Source organism: Drosophila sechellia, chromosome 3R, assembly GCF_004382195.2.
Source record: "Drosophila sechellia strain sech25 chromosome 3R, ASM438219v1, whole genome shotgun sequence".
NCBI lineage: Eukaryota > Metazoa > Arthropoda > Insecta > Diptera > Drosophilidae > Drosophila > Drosophila sechellia.
In genome coordinates, this window is record NC_045952.1 from 13,760,976 (window position 1) to 13,781,294 (window position 20,319).

Consider the following 20,319-nt stretch of genomic DNA (forward strand, 5'->3'; position numbering starts at 1 on the left):
CTGGGGGGACAATAGAAAGCATTGTAGCTTACCTTAATTGATATAATAAGTATATCTGCCACTCGCACGGAAGTTCGGCATTAAGTCTTTAGCCAGGTCATCGTCAATTAATCAAGCCATCTTCGGAGAGAAACTTGCCACGTCTGGTTCAACGAACTTTTCATGGAACTTTTCATTGGTATTTAAAATTTAAGTGTCTCGAATGCAAATGCTTAAAATAACGAGAATGAGGGGGTAGGGTATTATTTAGATTTTAAATCAAGCTACCTACGTTAGGTTAGAAGTAGTGCCGAGATATTATTTCACCTGTAACATCCTTTGATATCTACTGATTTAGGGAACCCTTTTCAAGCGAAGGCAAGCCTTTCGCTATTTGTTGACCCGGAATGTCGGACAAGTGAGGAATGTACACAATGGCAAATTGCTTGAATCGCCATGTACCGTGCATATATAGTGGTTATATAGGGTTTCTTGTATTCCACTGGGCAACCACATGAACGAAACTTTACCCCCTTGACCCTTTGGCCCCCGTGGCGAGTTCGAAGGCACTTGACTGCTGGATTTGTGCAGATGATTTTATTTTATTTATACACCTTGACTTTGATTCCATTTAAAATTGAAATTTCTTCGTAACTTTAGACGGGACTATCAATAATTTCCGGAAAAAAAATGCAGGACGGCAGCAATACGGAAAAACTTTCAACTGCAAGTGGCAGCCAGCTCAAGACAAAGTTTCAAGTGCAATTTTCATATAATTTCCATACAAACAAACAGACGGTTCACTTGGGGCACGACCTGAGGTCGCGTTTATGTTTTATTGAAAATGAAAATATCAATTTGCCTTTCGGGGTACATATAATGACATTTTACAAATAGGTTTTATACCTTACGGATTTATTGATTCTTTGCGGAACTGAAAGGGGAATTTTGCTTGCTACAAATAGTTTCATGTTTTGAAGCTTCTTACAAAGCAGGAAAATGTTTATTAGGAAGTTGAAATGGAAATTTCTTGCACAGATGTGTTTCGTCTATTCAATGAATGAAAAATATCTATCTATTAATTCCATAAAAGGAACCAGGACAAAATTGAAAATTCAGAAAAGAATTTGTCTATGAAGACGAGTAAAACACTTAAGCAAATCTATCAAATTCATTGAGCTTATTGGTAGCCCTATGATAGATTTGTCAGGGAACGAAATCATTATGCAGGTCAGCAGCAATTCCAGAGCACCTCATTTATTGTTAAATCTTGTTACTTCTTAAACCAGGAGAAGGCAATCCTCCGATCCATAAATTGTTGTGTGCCTTGTAAGCTAACGTTATGCTTCTATGGATGTTTCTGGTTCAAGACACAGAATGAATTTTAATTAAATTGTGTTTATAAATAATGGCCTTTTGCCCGGGCCTGCCAACAAATTGAGTTACATAATTATGGGCGGGCTGGCTGCGGCGGTGGCCAGGAACCAGAATGGGGCGCAAAAAGGCCAACGGAGGCAATCAGTCAAACACAAAACAGCGATACAAACAAGTGGGTTTTGGAGGGGCGGATGGGTAGAGAAGCATTTCATCGATATCAAAGTCTCGATGCTTACACACTTAATCGAATTTAGCGACAATTTTACCGAGTTTCCATTAGCCGGTTGTAATGGATGATTTTCCAATTACCGGTCGCCCTGCCACTTTCAGCTTTGCCCCCTTCAGTATTTTCGGGCGATCACAGTGCGTATGGGTAATGGCAGCGGCAACAGCAAATGCGATGCCAATCGCACGCACATTCGTCATCCACACACACGACACAACCGCTCACTCTCTGGCCAAAATGCAAATCGATGGGGGCAATGTCAGGGTTTTTGTTTCCTTGTGGCTTTTGCCAAATTGCCCGCTTTCTTTGTTGCCCGGAGTTATGTTGATGTCGCTCCATCGAGCCGAACAGCCACATTTTGGCATTTCCGAACGGCAAATAAAATTGATACACTTTCATTTGTGGTCGCGTGTGTGGGATGTGGAATCGAGTGCACAGGGAAAAAGTTTCATCTTATATAAGCAACAATTGTAATTAAAGTTACCAACAGTATACATTTTTCATTATAAAAACAAGCTATTCGAGTGGTATAAGTCTTTTCTTTAACAAGTTACTTTTAATATCTAAGCTCTAAGTTCCATTCGAAATAGATTAAATTCATTGGACCAGAACATGTGTAAATGTTATTTCTTTCTGCACGTGTAGTAGTGGGCTGAATGTGCCTTTGTCATTTCCATCACAATCAATTTTTAATGCCCAGCATTCAGCCGTCCGAGATCACGAACCCGAGCACGTTCCTCGAGCCACATGGGGCGCACGGTGCGGATACTTGATTTGCCTGTTGCACCGTGATGTACGGCCTTTGCCATCGGAGCTCTGGAATCACATGCTCTGGTATTCTGAGAATCCTTTGACACGAGTGGGTCAGGTTGGCTGTCTGTTGGCCAAAACTGTTGCCCGATTGAAAATTGGCCTCAACAGGTGCAGCTCAGCGCTCAATTATGGTTGACAGGGGCCAGATAATTTACTGTTCGACTCTGGATTGACATCGCCTTTAATTAAATGTTCCTCGATTGACAATGATGAACTGACATATCGAGTTACACATGGGAAATATGAAGAGGTTAAGTCAAATGGCTTTTCAAAATCGATTCTATTCCTTGTGGTCCACACACAGCTTGTAAACAAGTAAAATTCATTTGTTTCAAAGTCTCCGTTGAAATTAGTTTCGTTGTAAATAATTAAAAATCAATTTTAGCTGGGCACGGCATTTTTTCAAAGCCATTGTTGTATATGTTGGCTTTTAAAAATGTGTCAAAACAAAATGGCACACACTGTCCGGACTTCGATTGGCTGCACATAACTTTCCACTTAAATGCAGCCGTTGATTGACACATGGCTGAAATTGAATTATGTTGGTTGTCATAAATTTTATAGCCGGCCAATGTAGAGACATAAACCAGAAACGAAAAGCGCTTTGTGCGCCGCATGTGCGGAATTAACAGCCAACTACTCCAGCGATATATGTTAGGTACAAACACAAACAACAATCGTATAAATATAAAAGCCGGCTACAACGCCCACCCAAGTCAAACCACAGAGCCACCAATCGAGTTCGCCGGATTTAGAGTTTGACCGAGATTAAAAAGAGGTGGAAAAGGTCCAGAGCCTCAGACCTTTCCAACATAAATTACACTTTATGAGCGTGATTTTATTCGTATTTTTAGGGCAAGCGAAATAAATTTCCATGTGTGCTCTTTATTGGAGAAATATCGATGTATGGTAAGACCAATTACTTAGTCGGGAAATTTATAAACTAATTGATATTCATTTGCAGATAAGAGGCATATTTTATCGAATATATTATTTAATATACTTCAACTAGTAAATTCTCTAATAATCTTCAATATAAAGTTCACTTGCTGACTCAGCTATTCGTTTGCTTTTAGCCAAACTTTCAGCTTGAATGCTAGGCCAACTAATTTGATGAAAAGCGTGAAAATGCAAATACATTTTCCCCCCGTTGCCTTCCAAGAGTGGGTCATAAATCGTCTGGACATTACATAATTAAACGGAATTGTTGGCTAGTTAGCGTGTACGTTGCCTTCAATTACTTAAAATTCTGAATGGCCGGCAATGAATTGAACATTGTCACGCTTGCCCAGAGGAAATGGTCCATGGAAGAGGGGCGTGCAGTGTGAGCTGAAGTGTTGGCCAAAAACGGAAGACGTCGTGTAACGCCAGGCAACGGCACTTGGTTGGCCAAATTTGTGAGCCGGCAAGCGGGCTTTTGGCCATAAGTCAACAACCTTTTCGGCAGGCGGCCAATTTACGCACGTACAATTTGTCGTCGGCGGCACGTAGCTCTCCACGTCGAAGTCGACTCGACTTTATTTACGGTTACTTCGTCTGAAGTGGGTTCCAATGGGAACGGAGCAGTGGATGAGGTGCTGGGTGGGTGGCTGATGGCGATCTGGGTTGCAAAGGTCGTAGTTTTTCCTCGCAGAGTCTGATATAGCGGAAGATAGACAACTTGAGAAGGTTAATTCGCACTTACAACTTAAATATGAGGATTTATTGAGGCAAGTCGGATGAGAAAGTGGGAAGCAATTCTTTGAAAAGAGTCTTTCAGCTTAAAAGCTTACGTGATGCGTAGTTATTTATATCAAGTAATAGAAAATACCACGAATTTTTAAAATTACATAAATTTAAAGAGTGAAGTTATAATTCTAACTAACAAATATCGTTTTTTAAGCAAACAAAAGACAGCAAACCTTTTTCTGGGAATTTTAAAATCATATCCACAATTAAAAGCACTTTTGGCACGTCTCTATGTGAAAAACAGACAGTGTTAAGTCAACTATTTTGGCGGCTTTTTACTGGCGTTTTTCTTTTTCCTTCGCCCCCAAAGAGTAAAGTTAGTCAACCCATTCCAGCTGGCCAGTTCGGGCATTTCTGTACTCTTTTTATTTATATTTATTTTTTGTGCAGACGCCGGCCGTAAATTTATAATTTTGTACGAGGAGAAGCAAATTTTGCGAGGCTCTCGACCGGAAAATGCGCCCGGGTTCGCAGTCGCAGCTTCATTTGCCTAAGTGTTTAGCAATTTTGTTTCGTTTTCGCATTTCACATTTCTCCTTCTTTCCCTTTTGCTGGGTACCATAATTTTTGCCCAGGCAGTGAACCTTTTTTTTTCTTTTTTTGGCCATACCAAAAGGAGAAAAAACCCCAAAGCTTGCCAGGCATTTGGGGGGAGGCCGTTCCTTTTAATGTTTTCATAACTTTCGGCGCGTCTGTCAATAAGTCGAATTCTTGGAAACAAGCTCGAAACTTAAGTCACGTTACGTGACTGCCATGTCAATGGCTTTTCGACATCCTTTCAGTGGTTCCGATTTGAATATTAACACATCGAGCGGGTTGAATGAAGTATTTTCCATATGCCCCCAAGCTGACCAATGTCCAGCTGCATTTCGATGTTTGCCGCCCTGCCCATACGAGTAGAGCTGAATATTGTCCCATTTTCGTACTCTCGCCGCGCTGCGAGTCAGTTACCTGATATTGATTTTGCTTAGTTTACATGTGGGACTTATCAAATATTAATCACGAAATATGGCCAACAATGCAGGCTTCCATTTTTCCAGCCCACCCGTGTTGTTGTTTTCGCACATGCGCCAAAAAAAAAAAAAAATACAGCAACATAAAGAAAAACTCAACACCCCGAGCAACAGAGGCAGAGGCCATAAATGAAAATATTGAAATTCGTTGAACACGCGGCTGTCATAGAGCATTATCCGGTATTCAGGACATGCGACATGCATGGCATTTTTTATACACACATGTTGTACGAGTGTTTGCGGTGTTGCTGGAGAGAATAACACCGATAGGCACACCCATCCATATACATTTAATCTCCATAGATGGATTTGTCCATGTGCGAGTCACTTGATTGCTTATTGAAAAGAAACGTAGAAATCGTGTTTTATTAGATTGCCAGCAGTGAATTCCCCATGCCGGTCACATATGGGTCATTTTTGTTTTTCGGCCACAATTTTGATCCTGTCCGAGCTGCCATGATTGATGGTTGCATTTCATTAGGATAATGAGCGGCGACAACGGACATTAAAACTGTGTTTGAGGCGGCAGATTGATAAAATATCAGTTAACAACTGGAAATGGGTCACCTTTGATTGGGATTTACGAAAGTATCATATTTTCAAAGGCCTATCCCTTCTTTGAACATTCCTGAACGGGATTCTTAAACATGATATTACAGCATAAAGTTTATAACAGCTTAATGAAGCGATGTCTGTTTGAGAATATCCTTTTTAGATTGCCTGTAGACATTTAAGGTTTCTTTTTCCCTACAAAATTTTCCAGTCACTCGATGTAGGGTTCATTTAAATATGATTTAAACCTAAATTATGCGCTCGGCCTGGCCAATGAGGACAACGACAACGGTCCGGCCAATTAAGCAGCAAAAATGTCAATTAAAAAAACATTTTTTTCCTCCATTTCCCCCCTCCACCATTTCTTTTTCGCGAGAAGGGCGCGCTGGCTGGAAAGCCAAAGCAAATAAATAAACAACTGGCCAAAACGGAATGGCAGACAATGGTCAACAGTGGGTGAAGACCAAGAATAACAGCAAACAGTGGGCAACAAAGGCAACAATCATGGCGACGATGACAACGCTGACAGGTGATGCGTCGATTAACTGTTATTTAGCCCGTGCTTAAAATGGGAGCCGTGCGATTTCCGGTGCAACATCCCCCCCCCCCCCATTCCATCCCCATACCCCTAGTCCATCATTTGTTTTCGCCGTTCATCGTTGAGCGGGTAGGAAAGTAAATGAAAGTACAAATTGACGATTTGTTTGATTTGGCACTGGAGCAAATCTCGGGAAAACAGAAAACAAGGCAGCAGGCAACAGGCAGCCAAAAGCGGATGGACCAAAGGCCCCAAAAGACTTTTGGCTTTAATTTAACGCACGAATGGCTCAGTTAAGCGCTGTAAAAAGACGCAACAACGAGAGCTAACTGCTGTAAAAACATCTCGAACATCATTTTGGGGGGCGAAAGTCCCTCCTAAGCCCTTAACCCCAAAGTTTTTCGTTCTCTCCCGTTTGGGGGCTTTTTCAATTTCGTTTGGCCATCCACATAGTTGTTCTGGCTTCGTTTATTAAGTAATAAATGTTCGGCAATTCCAGTGCCATTACCAAAGTGGATTTCCAACCAAAAACTCAGCCATAAATCTCGCAGGTTTTCCTTTGACTTTGCGCTTGCCCTTTCCATCTTCTCCAGCTGATTCAGAAAAAAAAAGATGAAAAATAAGTCAGAAAAAGTGACACAGTTTTCTAGTTTGCCATTCGGCCAGCGCTTTTGGAAACTGTCAGAGATGTGACAAATGTGACAACATCGCAGCCCAGCGGGCAGGAACGCTGTATCTGAATCTGAATCCGGCTCTTTCATCTAAGCGCTCTATTTGTGTATCGTCGTCTGTGGCCGTGAGCTATTTTTTGCAGCACATGGCTCGGTTTTATCTTGGAGATGGCTCTTTTATTGTCTTTTTGTGCGGCTGGAACGGCGTGCGAAATGCGCGGCAATCAAAATTTGTTATGGCACAAAATTTATGGGGCATCCACGTTCCCGTGTTCCTTGTTCCCCCGACATCGCTCTTTAAGCGCTTTATTTACTGAATTATGCAGAAATTGAGAAGAATGCCGAGTCCTGTTGCGACTTCATTATGCATGTTGGCATTTATTTTATCTGGGATTGGCAGTCGCTGCACACCTGGCGTATGCGTAATGCAGCTCAGCTCATGAATATTGCGCATACGACTTGTGTCAAGTCGTTTTCTGGTCTACACAGGAGAAAACTGAACTGCAAACAAAATTTAAAAATGTATACTTCAGGTTTACACCAATCAAACATATATTACATACAGAATACCCTTTCGGTCGCTTAACTGGTTCGCAGATAAGTTTATCGGCAATTTACACTAGGCAACAGTGATTAGTTCCTTATTAGCTTAATTACCAGCAAAAGGGCTTACAGGGTTATATAATGGCTTACCCGTGGCCTGTGGTCCTAGACACTATCATTCATCTTCAGATGGCCACTTAAGCCGGCTGAGGACGTCGCCTTATGGGCCATAAGCTAATGTAAACTCTGGGGGAAAACCGCTGAAAAGGGAGAGGACCATTAACTTCGAGACATGGCCAACGCAGAAATAAAGTTTCGCATATGGCCCATTGTCTGTCGCCTGTTTAGATGTCAATGTACTCGGGTGCTGGGAATCCTCATCCTCCATATCCTCGTCTCGCCCGTTATGTAATTATGCAAATGCTGGATCCCAGCTGAGGGCCGAAGGAACCCATGTCTGCCCCTTGCCCTGTTATCAGTGTCAAATCGAAGCTTAAGAACTGGAAAGGGTTACAAGTTTGGTCCTCAACCAAATGGTTAATACTCCGTAAATTTTCCGTTTTGAATGGATCAAAATGAAAGTTATATTCTCTTGAAATGGTTTAAATAAAAACTTAAGATTATAATTTTTTGTAATACATCAATTAAAACTTGAATTTCACTTTATTTAGTTCTACAATACAACTTCTTAAGTGCTGCGAAGCATTTTATAAAATGTATCCACTGGCTGAAATCTCTTGGCAAAACAGAGCACATACTCGTACATGTGTGCAAAATAAAAAACGAACAGAAAAAGACGGAAAGGGAGCAAACGTTTATTTAGGTTTATGGTCCTGGCCCATGAAGCATACGACACGTGTGTGGCGAGTGCTTTAAATTCAACAAAATTCGCATTTTATTTGATTTTCCCACCATATTTGTCGGCCCGGCAACACGTTTGTGCGTTTGAAGCTGTTTTTGGGGCGGCAACCAAAAAGTCAACTGGCAAAGGGGATAATTTACAAGCATCACAAACTGCATAAGTGCAAAACGCTGCCCGTGGCAAGACACGAAGGTATATTTGTTATATTTGGCCGGTTGCGTGATGAGGACACTTACCGGTTACCGTGTTTTAGCCCTCTGCCATTTAAAATTAATTAAAACTAATAACATTTTCAAGCACTTAGCCACACATACATGCACACGCTTCGTCGAGTGACGCCATTTTGTCGTCCATTGCATAATTAAAAGGCACAAATGGCAGGCCATTTCCGGTGCTCAACCGGTCGAGTCTGAATGCTTTAAATTAAAGCACCTGTGATACATTTTAAATGTCATGCCCTCCGGCTGTCTCAAGTTTGGTATCCATTTTTTCATTTGGCCCGCAATGCTGTCAAAAAGTTTTAATTTGAAACGGAAACGCGAGACCCACGTCATCATGGCATGATGGCCATTGCCTTAGCTACTGGCCATTGTCCTTGCTCTGCCCCTGCATCCGAAATCCAAGAACCAGTAGCCAGCATCCAGTATCCAGCAGTCCACTCCAGACGCCCCGACAAATCATATTTAGCCTGGTAATTATTTATATTCGCATTCTCTGGCACATCAGCGCCAGCACTGGGCGTCATTAAAATCGTAAATCTAATGGACAAGCTGGTGCTGCCAACGACCAGTGCCGTTGACTGTGGTCGGGAATGGTTTGAATTATGGCATATTTCAGTGGGAAATCTAGGGGGAAAATACAGGGAAAGACGACAGAGTGGGCAATCATTTCCCTTGTGGAAATGTGAAAATATGAACAGCTGCGAAGCTTTAAAATACCTGACCAATTTAATGTTTCCTAGATGGTGGTTAAAATTTAGGTGCTAAAATGCACGATAGAAATTACGCGCACTTTATGTATTGAAATTTCGAACATTCACAAAGCCGATTTCTTTTAAAAGCCCTATTTTAATCAGTTATAATAATTTTTATATTGTCTGACACAGAAATGGTTTGTTTACCAGTACCTGTAAATGCAAATTTCCATGAATAAACATCAAACCGCTAACAGCGAATTCACTTATTCACTTAACAGGGTTTAAAATATGAGTTTTTAAGTGTAATTAGCATGCACATATTTTAAGCAAATTAACGATTGTATCCTTCGCTGTGCACACAAATTTAATCAGAACTTCTTTCGCCAAACAAAATCCATGGCATTTGAAGTCAAACACAGACCAATTGCATTAGCAGTAAATCCCGAAAAGTAGCGAATTATATGCCTGTTGTCTGCTGCCCCAAGGCAACATCAAAGCGGCACGGCAGGACTCAGAAAATGTTATCTCTCCTTTGATATCTAATAAACCAACAGGCGATGGCCTGCCTTTGGACCAGGTGTTCGATTTGGCCCAAAAGGTCACACGGCCAAGCGTCCAAGCGTCCAAAATGGGGACCCCATCCGGATCCCAAACGAAGGACGCAGCTGATTTACATCAGTTTAATTAGTTGCTTATTTGCATAGGCCCGCAGAGCGGAGAATTTGGGCGCCAGGACATTGGGAAACATGCGTAACGTTATTTGTTTAGGCCATGTTAGAGTTTTTAATCATATTCTGACCAAAAACTGTTCCGCCGCCACACAACAAAGGCTGTCGGCTAATCCAGGTCTTTGCACCACTTTCATGGTCACTGTGAATTTATGGCCATTAGAGTTAGCACTTTTTGGCAGCCCGTTTCTGCCGCTCCTGCCGCTCGTGCTGCCCACCCTAATGGCTTATTATGATTATTAATTCATAACGCAGGCGTGCTGGTCGTGTAGCTACAACTATTACTACACCAGCACTCGAGCACTTCAACATGCGACTGCGAACACTTCTCGACTCACATCCACATACTCGACTATATGCTATCCTGACATGCCAACAGATGGCACATTAAGCATGAGCACGACTACACGGCGAACAGAATGTCGTTTTAAGAGGAAAGTCCTTTAAATAAATAAAGGGAAGCAGTAAATACATTTTATATGGTACAGATTCCAGTTTAACTCGGCATACAATTCATCAAATTTAAACAATTTCAACGCAAGACGATAAATTCCATTTTGTAATCAAAATACCGCAGGGGAATGTTTAGATTCATTGAATTCGGAATAAAACTCAATTAAATTAAATAATATGGTTTTTAGTGCCCCGGAATTTTATCCAAATCAATCATTATTATGATATCAAAATAGTAAAATCTTTTAATTTAGCTACATTTCTAACGTAGAACTTTGAAAGCCGGATGTAAAATTTTGAAATAAACTACCCATTTTTTTCAGTGCTTAGGCGTGGGATGTGAGGCCAACAACCAGCGTGCCTTTGCTGTTTGGCGGTGGGTGCAGACTTTATGGGTTAACCAGGCCAATAAAACATGTCCCCGGCCATGGGTTTTGTGGTATGTGGTTAGTTTGCCATTCTAGTGCTCTTTTCGCTGTGCTAGTGCTCCTGGGAGTATGCAACAGTTTTGGCTTGGCCTCGGTTTTGGGTTTCGTTTCCGCTTCCTGTCGCTTGGAGGGGCGCTTCGCTGGGCTCTGTGGTTGCCGTTTGTCGTTTACTGATTTTGTGACGCTAATAAAGCTTGCACGCACTTCAATCCCGATGCCCAACTGCAGATAAAATTATAATTAAAAAGTGTTCTTAGTGAGCCTGCTGGCAACATAATTTACGCAGAAACCAAAGTCCTTTCGGATTTTTATGCTCTCTGCGTGACTCCTTCACCAACACATCACATCATTACACTGGCCTACAACTGAGGTCATAGTAATGGAACCGGAATCAATTTAAATAAAATCCTTTTAAGTCCGGTAATAAATCATTCTATAATTGATGTATGGTCTTTATATTTTACTTACTAAGGAATAATGATTAAAAGAAATTTAATTTTATTTATGTACTTGGACAAATCCTTTTGTGATACTTATATTGCCGCTACTGTACGCACCTATGTGTTTGTTTTATGTGTCAGCAGGTCTTGGCCATGTTTTATAGCTCTCGCCTGCCAGTTGGACGTTAATATTAAGCAACCGGCTTAAACAGAACAGTGGTGGGGGCACCAAATATCCGAAAATCCCGAGAGATTGGAGCAGGACGTGGGGGACCTCAAACTTAATTTGGCAACCGGACATCGACTTACGTTTGATTGCCGATTTAATTGGATTGCCAACTTACGCCTACATGTGCGCTATTTGCATAATTTGGGATGTAGGCATGGGATATTTAATTAGGCAACATTGTCCAGTTCAAAACTAATCAAATTAGTAAGGTTGGGCGTATGTCCTTGGAATTCTAATTAAATAGTTTCAAATGCATCATTCGTCTTCGATTTACACATTACAAAATCTAGTCAAGTGAACTTAACATATTCATCAAATTGAAATACATTCTATACCTTATGTGTAAGTTCGTTAGGCGAAGATATGGAATACGGGATACGATTAGGCGATTTGTATGCTTATTCCCGATGACAATTAAAACTCAAACTCCATATGTCAAACAGCCACAAAAGTATCTGCATTCATATTTTTGGTTTATTTTATGCTTAAATTTAGTGCACATCCTGCTGCAACAAATTAAATTGACCTATTGTCTCATGGCTAATCATATTAATTAATTTACAAATGCATTGCGCACGTGAAAATGTTGCCTAACCAATCAAACGAACCTAAATTAACCAAAATTCAATTCGAAAATCGATTAAATTGCTACTAAATCAACTAATGACAAGTTTTTGTGTGCTCTTTTTATTCTTTGTCTCTTTCCATTTAATTACACATACATCACGCACTCACACACACTCACACCCGAAAACCCACCATACACGCTTGCCGCTTTCTCTATCTCTATCTCTCACTCTCGTTCCCTCTCGCTCTCTCCTTGCCTGACTGTCTCAAAATGTCATGCCAACTTTTTGTAACGTGTTTTCGTTTCTTAACCAACAATCTAACAAAACTGTCTATGCGTCTGTCATGTAATTATGTTATCGACCCGGAACCAAAAAACAAAACCTCCCAAACCGACCCACTACAAAACCACTACAACCCCTGTAATTTAAATAACAACACGCAACAACGAAACCCATAATTGAAACCACTCCAATAAATACATATTACAATTTCAACAACAACTCCAAAACCATGTCAACTACCTCAACAACCGTCACTGTAATTACAACCACAACTTCAACAACATATTCTATATCAACAACAAACACCGCACGACAACAACGACTCCAACAACAATTTCATCAACAACTCCAACCGAATTTCAACAACAACAGGCTCTTGCGCGCCGAATTGTATGCATTGAGGCGCAAGGGTGCGGCCAAGGTCGTTGGTGGAGTGCAGCCACTCGATGCCACACAACAACCACATCAACAACAGACAACCATGCAGCCCAGTCAACAACAACAACAACAACAGCTCGAACAACACAACAACCACAACGCACACACGAGCGACCCGAGTCGCCACTGCGCCCGCTGCACCACCGAACTGGGTCGCATCACCAACCGTGGCGCCCCCTGTCGCGTCTGCAAGTTGCGCGTGTGCAAAGCCTGTCGCGAATTCACATCGCGCACCACGGACTGGGTGTGCGTGGTGTGCCACAAGCAAATGTAAGTGTGCCTCTGTCACTCCCATTGTCTGTATATGTTTCTCCTTCTCTCTCTATCCGTCTATATGTCTTTCCAACTTTCATTGCCAACTAAGAACTCACAAAACTCTGTAGATGCGACCAAACTATTCAACTCACGCACACGAAACGCTAAAATACAAAACATTACATTGTGTCCTTGTAGGGACATGATTGTCCCACGTGGTGGTGGAATACCCTGTAAAGGACATTATAATAGTAGTTATTCAATTGTAAATGTTAATTGTAAATTAAATCTATAATATTGATATTTTTATAAGGTTTATATAAGTGTGCAATAAGCTGATAGATTTTCTTTTATAGGAGGTACTTCTATGTATACTCCTGAAAAATAGCTTTAACCTGTACTTCTAGTTTAGGGTGATTTTCTGTCGAGGTCCCTTTCCCAAAACTGCACTTTGGTTTTACGCCCTGGCAATTGTTTTCCCATTTCTTCCTCTTTGTGCGTTGGACTTTGTAGCACATACGTTGCAATTTGCAACGTTGCAAGCTAAGTTTGCATGCCCTTACGGTTGCTTTGTGTCGCCAAAATTGTCACCCAAAGCCTGTTGGTGCAGATGAATCAACAAAGTATGGAATTGCATACGGACAGAGCGAAAATCTCTCGCTTGCATTTGTCGAAAATATTTCTAGGAAAGGGTTTATTCGCATTGTAAGGTGATAGAAATGGTTCTTTTGTTTATTTTCCATTTCGACCCGTGGGCATCAGGTGTCACAGGCTGTTAACTGAAACTCCACATAACTGATGCGGCAGATTTTTTTGTGCACGTTTCGGTTGCCTTGGCAGTTTTGAATATTTGAAATGGTTTGTTTGCAGCTAGTCGTGTTTGTTTTGCCCTTTTGATGGCCCATTTGTGATGCGAAGCGGCTGAAATGCACACTCGTGATCGTCAACAGAAAGTTCGTTTCAAAATTCAATTTGCATGTGCCTCACCCGTAAAGCAATCCTGTTCTCTAGCTCCATTTTTGGCGAACTGCACACAGTTTTGGGCATAGCTTTCAGTGACCTAAAGGGGCTTACCATGATGCATTAGATAACCTGGCAATTAGGCAGCTCGAAGGATTGCAAAATGTTCCCTCGAAACCCAAACATGTTCATTCAACCAACAGCAGCAAACTGTCAACAAGTGCCCGGGCCGTTTAATGAGCTGCACTATGTGTTCTGGCCCAATTTGGCCCAGCATAAACATGAGCCGCCCCACACATTGCGCATACGCCCTGTGTCACCACAGCATCAGCAGCTCTCGGTTTGCGCCAACATTTGGCAACATAACAATTGCCTCTGATGAGTCCGGCGACCCACACACGAAAGGTTCAGTGTTAATGGGCGAGCCCAGGCCCCAAAAAAAACACAGAAACTCCCCAGCTGAGAAATGCTTGTATTGAGTTGGCAAGGCCACACACGCAGACATTTGAGTAATTAAATCTTGGCCAACTCGTCGGCAGCTGCAGGCCAAATTGCTGTGTACTTATAAATGCCGTGTGGTACATGTAGATTTCCCGAGCCGAGAATACAGCGTGTCGCCTACAGGTGGCAGCGATTTCACGCCTGTCAACACGCATGACGCACACCAAATTTGGCCGCGTCTGCTGCAGCTGCTGGATAATTATGAATGCCACATGATGATTACCACGATGGACCCAGCCCCTTTTTTCTCGATGGAGGGCGTCTGCATTTGCGTCTGCCTCTCAGCAGGAATTTATCCAATTGTTTCGACTGCACCCCCAAGTCAGACACAAAAGCACAGTGTCTGGCGGAAGAAATACAACTATTTCATGAATTTCTGGCCAGACATTGAATTCTTATTTTACCAATATTCATAATTGTACCTGGGCAACCACGCATTGATTATATTAAATTGTATATACGTATAAATGGGTTACTAAGTACGCTTTTTTCTCGAAACCCCTTTGTGCATTGCCAAAAAGCTTTTCTGGTGATATATAAATAATTATTTGCTTAATACATATGTGGGTCTCCCACTAAAATAATTAAGTTTCCAGAAATTGAATAAAAAGAATTTTATTTTTACCACGAACCTAATTAAATTGTACAAAAGCTTTTCCAATTATATAGTTCTTGGTAATTAAAAATACCTTTTTAGTTAAGTTTGTATAATTTTCTCAGTACGCCTATTAAAATTTAATAGAAATGGTATTTAAAGTGTAATGCAATGTATGGTCATGTGAAGCTAACTTTTAATATTATTTAAAACCCAAACGAGAGATTCAAGTTAAACATAAGCAGGACCAACTTCCGGTTGAAGTTTGTCTTATTCATTAAATATGTAATTATTTCTTTGGTATCTGAGCCCCAAACTTTTCCGTTGCGGTTTCACCGTCAAAGTTTTTCCCCAAAAATACATTTCTGTATGTTTGTGCGAACCCAAGGCAGTCTGTGCTGGCTTAACTCTTCCGTTGGCTCACACCTTGGCTTAAAGCCATGGTGTGTGTTGGTGTTTCATGTTCCATGTTGCTGCTGCTGCTGCTGTGACACCGACAATCCGGCATTCAGTGTTTGTTTGAGTAAGTCAGCCAGCCAGTCTGCCAAATGTCGCGAGGACAGACAGACGTGATAACGCTGAGTCGCCGATTTACTTGTTGACTGTTTCACGTCTCCAACGAAAGTTGCGGAAATGTTTGGCGAGGTTTTCTGGTTTCTAAAGTGGCAATGTTGTTGCTCTTGCAGGGAGATACAGTCGGCCAGCGGCGAGTGGCTGAAGGACGCCTATGCCCTGGGATCCTGCAGTGCCGTCGACCATCTGACCACCAGCGACGTCTTGAGGAAGAGCATCCGGCGTTCTTGGACCATATCGAGTGAGTACTCTGGATTTTACTTTTATTACTTAGCTAAGAGACTTTGATTGACCATATGCATGTTTGAAGGAATCCTTCAAGGATTATACAACTACATAAGTATCTACTGCGAACAGTAATAATCATGCATTTAAAATGAGTTTTAAGTGCTAATGACGAAAGTAAAAATCCTTCAATTTGTTAGAACGGATTATTGAAAATCCTTTACTCCAACAGATCCCGAGGACGATCCGAACAATCCCAACTCACAACAGCCGGTGGCGGACAACCTATATCCGCAGCAGCAGCATTTGATTGAGGCCCAATCCGCGGGCAGCTACCCCACCCTGCACCAGCACCACCAGCAGCATCACCTGCCCCCGCAGCCGCGACCCACGCACGGCATCAATTACGGAAGTGGCACTGCCACGCCCACAACCAGCAGCAAGTGGCAGCTGGGACGGAGGGTCCTGCGTCAGTCGACGCTTCCGAGTAGCCTGAACAACGACCCGGCTCTCAGCGGCAGTGGTGGCAATCTGGCCAACTACAATTCCGTGAATCTAACGGCGCCCACATCGCCGCATCAGCTGCAGAAGAGTCCGCTCTATCCGAGCGCCTACAACAGCGACGACGTCATCCACATGAACACCATGCCCGGAATGGGAGTGGGAGTTGGTGTGACGGTGGGTGACTGTGACAACTACGTACAGCAACAGCAGCCCCAACTGGAGGTCACACCCACGCATCATCGGCTCCAGGTGCGCCGCCAATCCACGCTGCCAGCTCAACCAACTCCGGCTATATATATGTCCACTTCACCGAACCGGCTGTACAGTCGCTCCCCGGAAAGATCGCCGGGTGAGCAGCAGCGTTATCCGCCCTTTATGAGGCAGACCTCCTTCCCAGAACCGCCCAGCACTTATCATCGCACCAAGTTACTGCCTAGCACGGGAGCACCTCCGCCGACAGTGGCTCCACCACCACTGAATTACGAATCACAAGCGTCCAGTTTGGCCAGCGACGATCAGGATGTGGGACCCATGCCCAAGCCCAGAATGACACGGCAGGCAACTCTACCAAATCCCGACCAGCATGTCAAGCTACTGCCCACATCTCCGCCAAAGCGACAGACTTCCCCGCAATTCCGACGTTCTCCGGAATTCATGCGTCAGCAAACTCTGCCAAATCCGGAAGCGTTTAGCAGTGGAAACACACTCACCGTGCACTCTACTCCTCCTGCAAAATTCATGCCCATTTCGCCGAGGGCCAAACAGAATTTCCTCTTCCCAAGTGTTCCGAATCCCCGGCAATTTCTCTCACAGCCACATGTGCCCGCCGTGGGAGGTACCGAACTGGGAAGCGGAGGCAGTGTGGCCAGCACCGGTGGCGTCGGCGGTGGTGAGCAGTACTCCAGTAGTCAGAGTGTGAACATCCATCACTCCCGTGATCCGCATTCCAAGATGATCAAGGTGCGCAGCCACAGCAACGAGGAGTACTCGAATACCAAGGGACACCCGGAGAACAGAAGATTGCTGCCGGAGATCCCAACGGCGGTGCAACGGTCTGGTGGTCGATCACCCAGTCGCCTGGTGCGCCAGGATTGCCTAAAGGAGGAAAGAACTTTCGGGGAGGCCAAGCAACAGTTCCATCAGTTTCCCGATGTCACTGAAGAGCTGGATAATCGCCCGGAATACGTGGATTACTTTGGTGACAGTGCCACCAGTTTCTTGGAGTCCGACGAGGTGCAGTACGAGCGAAACTATAATGCCGGATTTAGCAGCGAGCCGCGTATCATCTACAACAATGGTTCGGATGATGGAAGCTACCAGAACTCCTCCCAAAGACCGATTTACAGTGCCGAGAATGTCCTGGCTGATTCGGGTTACGGGGGAGGAGCCGGAGTAGGACTGGGTACCAGTGGCGGTTCAGGTGGTGTGCCCGGCTATTATCCCGATATGGGCACTCCACAGGGCTTCTATGGCGGAGCAGCATTACCCCGTACTCCTCTGATGCACAATCGCATCAGGCGCCGACAATCCAGGGAACTGCAGATGCAGCAGGAGGAACTGGCCCAACTCTCGCAGGTCTCGGACGCCAATGGCAAAGGTTCAGGCAATGAAGGTGCAACCAGCAGTGGAAGTGCCACCGATAGCCATCCTGCCGAGAGAAGAAAACCGGAGCAGATGCGCTCTGTTTCCGAGGACTCTGGAGCGAAGACCACACCCAAGCCAGTCACACGACGATCCTTCTCGCATCCCGAAAAGGACACTCAGGTGGGTTGACCTCAAACTTTGACCTAGGTGAAAATACATTAATTAATATTTCTCTGAACAGCCCACAAAGAAAACGGAAATATCGAAAATACCCAGCCCTCGTCCTCTGGCGGATATCCTGGATAAAACGCGTGGCAACTCGAAGATTCCGCAGGCGAGGCGCCGCAACAGCCGCACAGGAATCGGCGAAGCTGAGGAGGGTAAGTACCGAGGATACATCACTTTTGATAGTAGCTATGGTTGCAATCTGCGATCACGCATCCGTAGAGCCCAGGGACCGCAATTATTACCAGTTATTTCACAAGCACCTATCATTTGCATTCACAAAATAAAATAATCGCTCACTGTCATTAGCAAACATATCAAATATACACAATAAACCGAAGATGGTAAAACAATATTATGTAGTTAGTTATCTGTACAAATATATTTTGTAGAAAATATACATTGCACACTACAAAATAAACTCAGTCACTCGCTTAAGCAATACTACAAATAAACCAAATCTAGCTTCAAGTGATTATAGTTGTGCTCTTTATTTGATAAATTATAAATTATATGTTCAATGTTTTATCAAAAGTTATACTATTAAATGTATTAAAATTTAAAGCCAATCTTACAACCCTCCTTATTAAAGTACAAATCGGTTTCTTTAACAAATATATGTTAAAGCAACAAACCGTAAACGAATAAACATCAATTCAGTGATTAGTAACTTAAATTTTTACACCTAATACAAGTGAAGTATCCCCAACCCAGATCCCCAAAGTAGTGATTGCCTGCGCATAAGTAACTATGTATTTACGGCTAATGAATGAATTAATTAATTAATTAATTTTTGCGGTCCCTGGTAGAACCTTGAGTAGCTGCGCTTGTTTCGGCACCCGATTGATGAACGCTTTGCACCCCCTCCTGTTAACCGCCCCCACAGGTAGCACGCCCCAGCACATTTACTCCTTCCATCAACAGCTTATGCATAGAAACTCTGATTTAGCCATGCGCCTGAAAAAAACAGAAATTCCTGTCGCCTCAGTAGCATCCACAGGGCAGGAGGAGGAGAAGCCCACCGGGGAATCCGGCCAAGGATCTGGAGCGGAGCAGCCGGTCAATGGCAAGTCCCTCGAGTCCTCGGCCAACAAGGAGGGCGGCGATCCCAACACCTCGGCGGTGAGTAGGAGACCAGTAGGCTTAAGCGTGAAACCTTTTCATCCTGCTCCCCCATTTCATTTTTCATCAGGAGGCCACCCACACCAGCACTTTGGGCGAACAGGAGCTGCAGAATGCAGTGGAGGCCGCGGCGGTTGTCTTCAAGAAGGTCGTGCTGCAGCGTCGCAAGGAGAAGGAGAAGGCCGCCGAAGAAGGTTAGTGATAAGAGCTGTCCTTACCCTCGGTACACTGAGAGAAAAGTCAATGGAAAGTCAAAAATTAAGTGGCCTTTTAAAGAGGACTATTTATCAAAAATTTCAGTCACTTTATTAAAGTGGTGTTTTAAAGTACGATTTCTGAAAGTGTTATGTCTGCCAATTTAATTTTCCAAGACTTTGTCGCAGTGTATACCCTGTAGTTGTCTTTGTGTATCTAAATGTATGGTTGGGAGCGTAATTAACTTGGTGATGGTAATGCTAATACCCTTACTGATGCTACTTTTGATGCTGATGCGGATAGGGGGTAGCTGGTTGATGGGTAGCCTGGGTGACTAACAAACTCTTTGTGAAGGGCTTCGCCTTCAGTGTAATTTGGCTCAAATAATTAAGCTCCACTTCTGGGAGTGAAGGTTGGCGCTTCTTTGGTTGGCAGTGTCTAAATATTAGTGCTTAACCAGAAGTTGCCCTGCACTTTATTCACTTTAATAGGGCGAAACTAACCTAATCAACTAATCCTATCAGTTTAATCATAGAAAACCAGTTGTGTTAATGGACTAAAATGCTTTAAACGAGTTTTACTCTAAGGAATTATGCATTTAAATTAAAACACATACATACATGTTAAGCTAAGTAAAATCATCAAATCTTGGAAACTGCCCTATTTTACATTCAGGTTCTTTTCGGAAACCATCTCCCTCATTAATTTTTTAAGAAGCGTTTCCGAAAAGAGTGCAACACTTTTTCTCGCTCACTTCTCTTGCGAGTTCCTAAAAGTATTCCATCAATTTTCGCC

At 43.0% G+C, this 20,319-nt stretch overlaps 1 protein-coding gene across 6 annotated transcripts in view; it reads left to right on the forward strand.

Annotated features, from left to right (window-relative positions):
* Positions 1-20,319, forward strand: part of LOC6606350 (synaptotagmin-like protein 5) — a 46,611-nt gene that overhangs the window by 9,868 nt on the left and 16,424 nt on the right. For 2 of the 6 annotated variants that reach the window (XM_032722776.1, XM_032722777.1), the window contains 5 exons: positions 15,783-15,910; positions 16,127-18,162; positions 18,224-18,362; positions 19,094-19,329; positions 19,400-19,523. In XM_032722776.1, coding sequence (XP_032578667.1) covers positions 16,531-18,162; positions 18,224-18,362; positions 19,094-19,329; positions 19,400-19,523 — 2,131 coding nt within the window. In that variant the 5' untranslated portion in view covers positions 15,783-15,910; positions 16,127-16,530. Of the gene's footprint in view, positions 1-12,758; positions 13,056-15,782; positions 15,911-16,126; positions 18,163-18,223; positions 18,363-19,093; positions 19,330-19,399; positions 19,524-20,319 lie in introns of those variants that run through there. The other 4 variants (XM_032722775.1, XM_032722779.1, XM_002031119.2 and 1 more) reach the window with 4 other exon arrangements.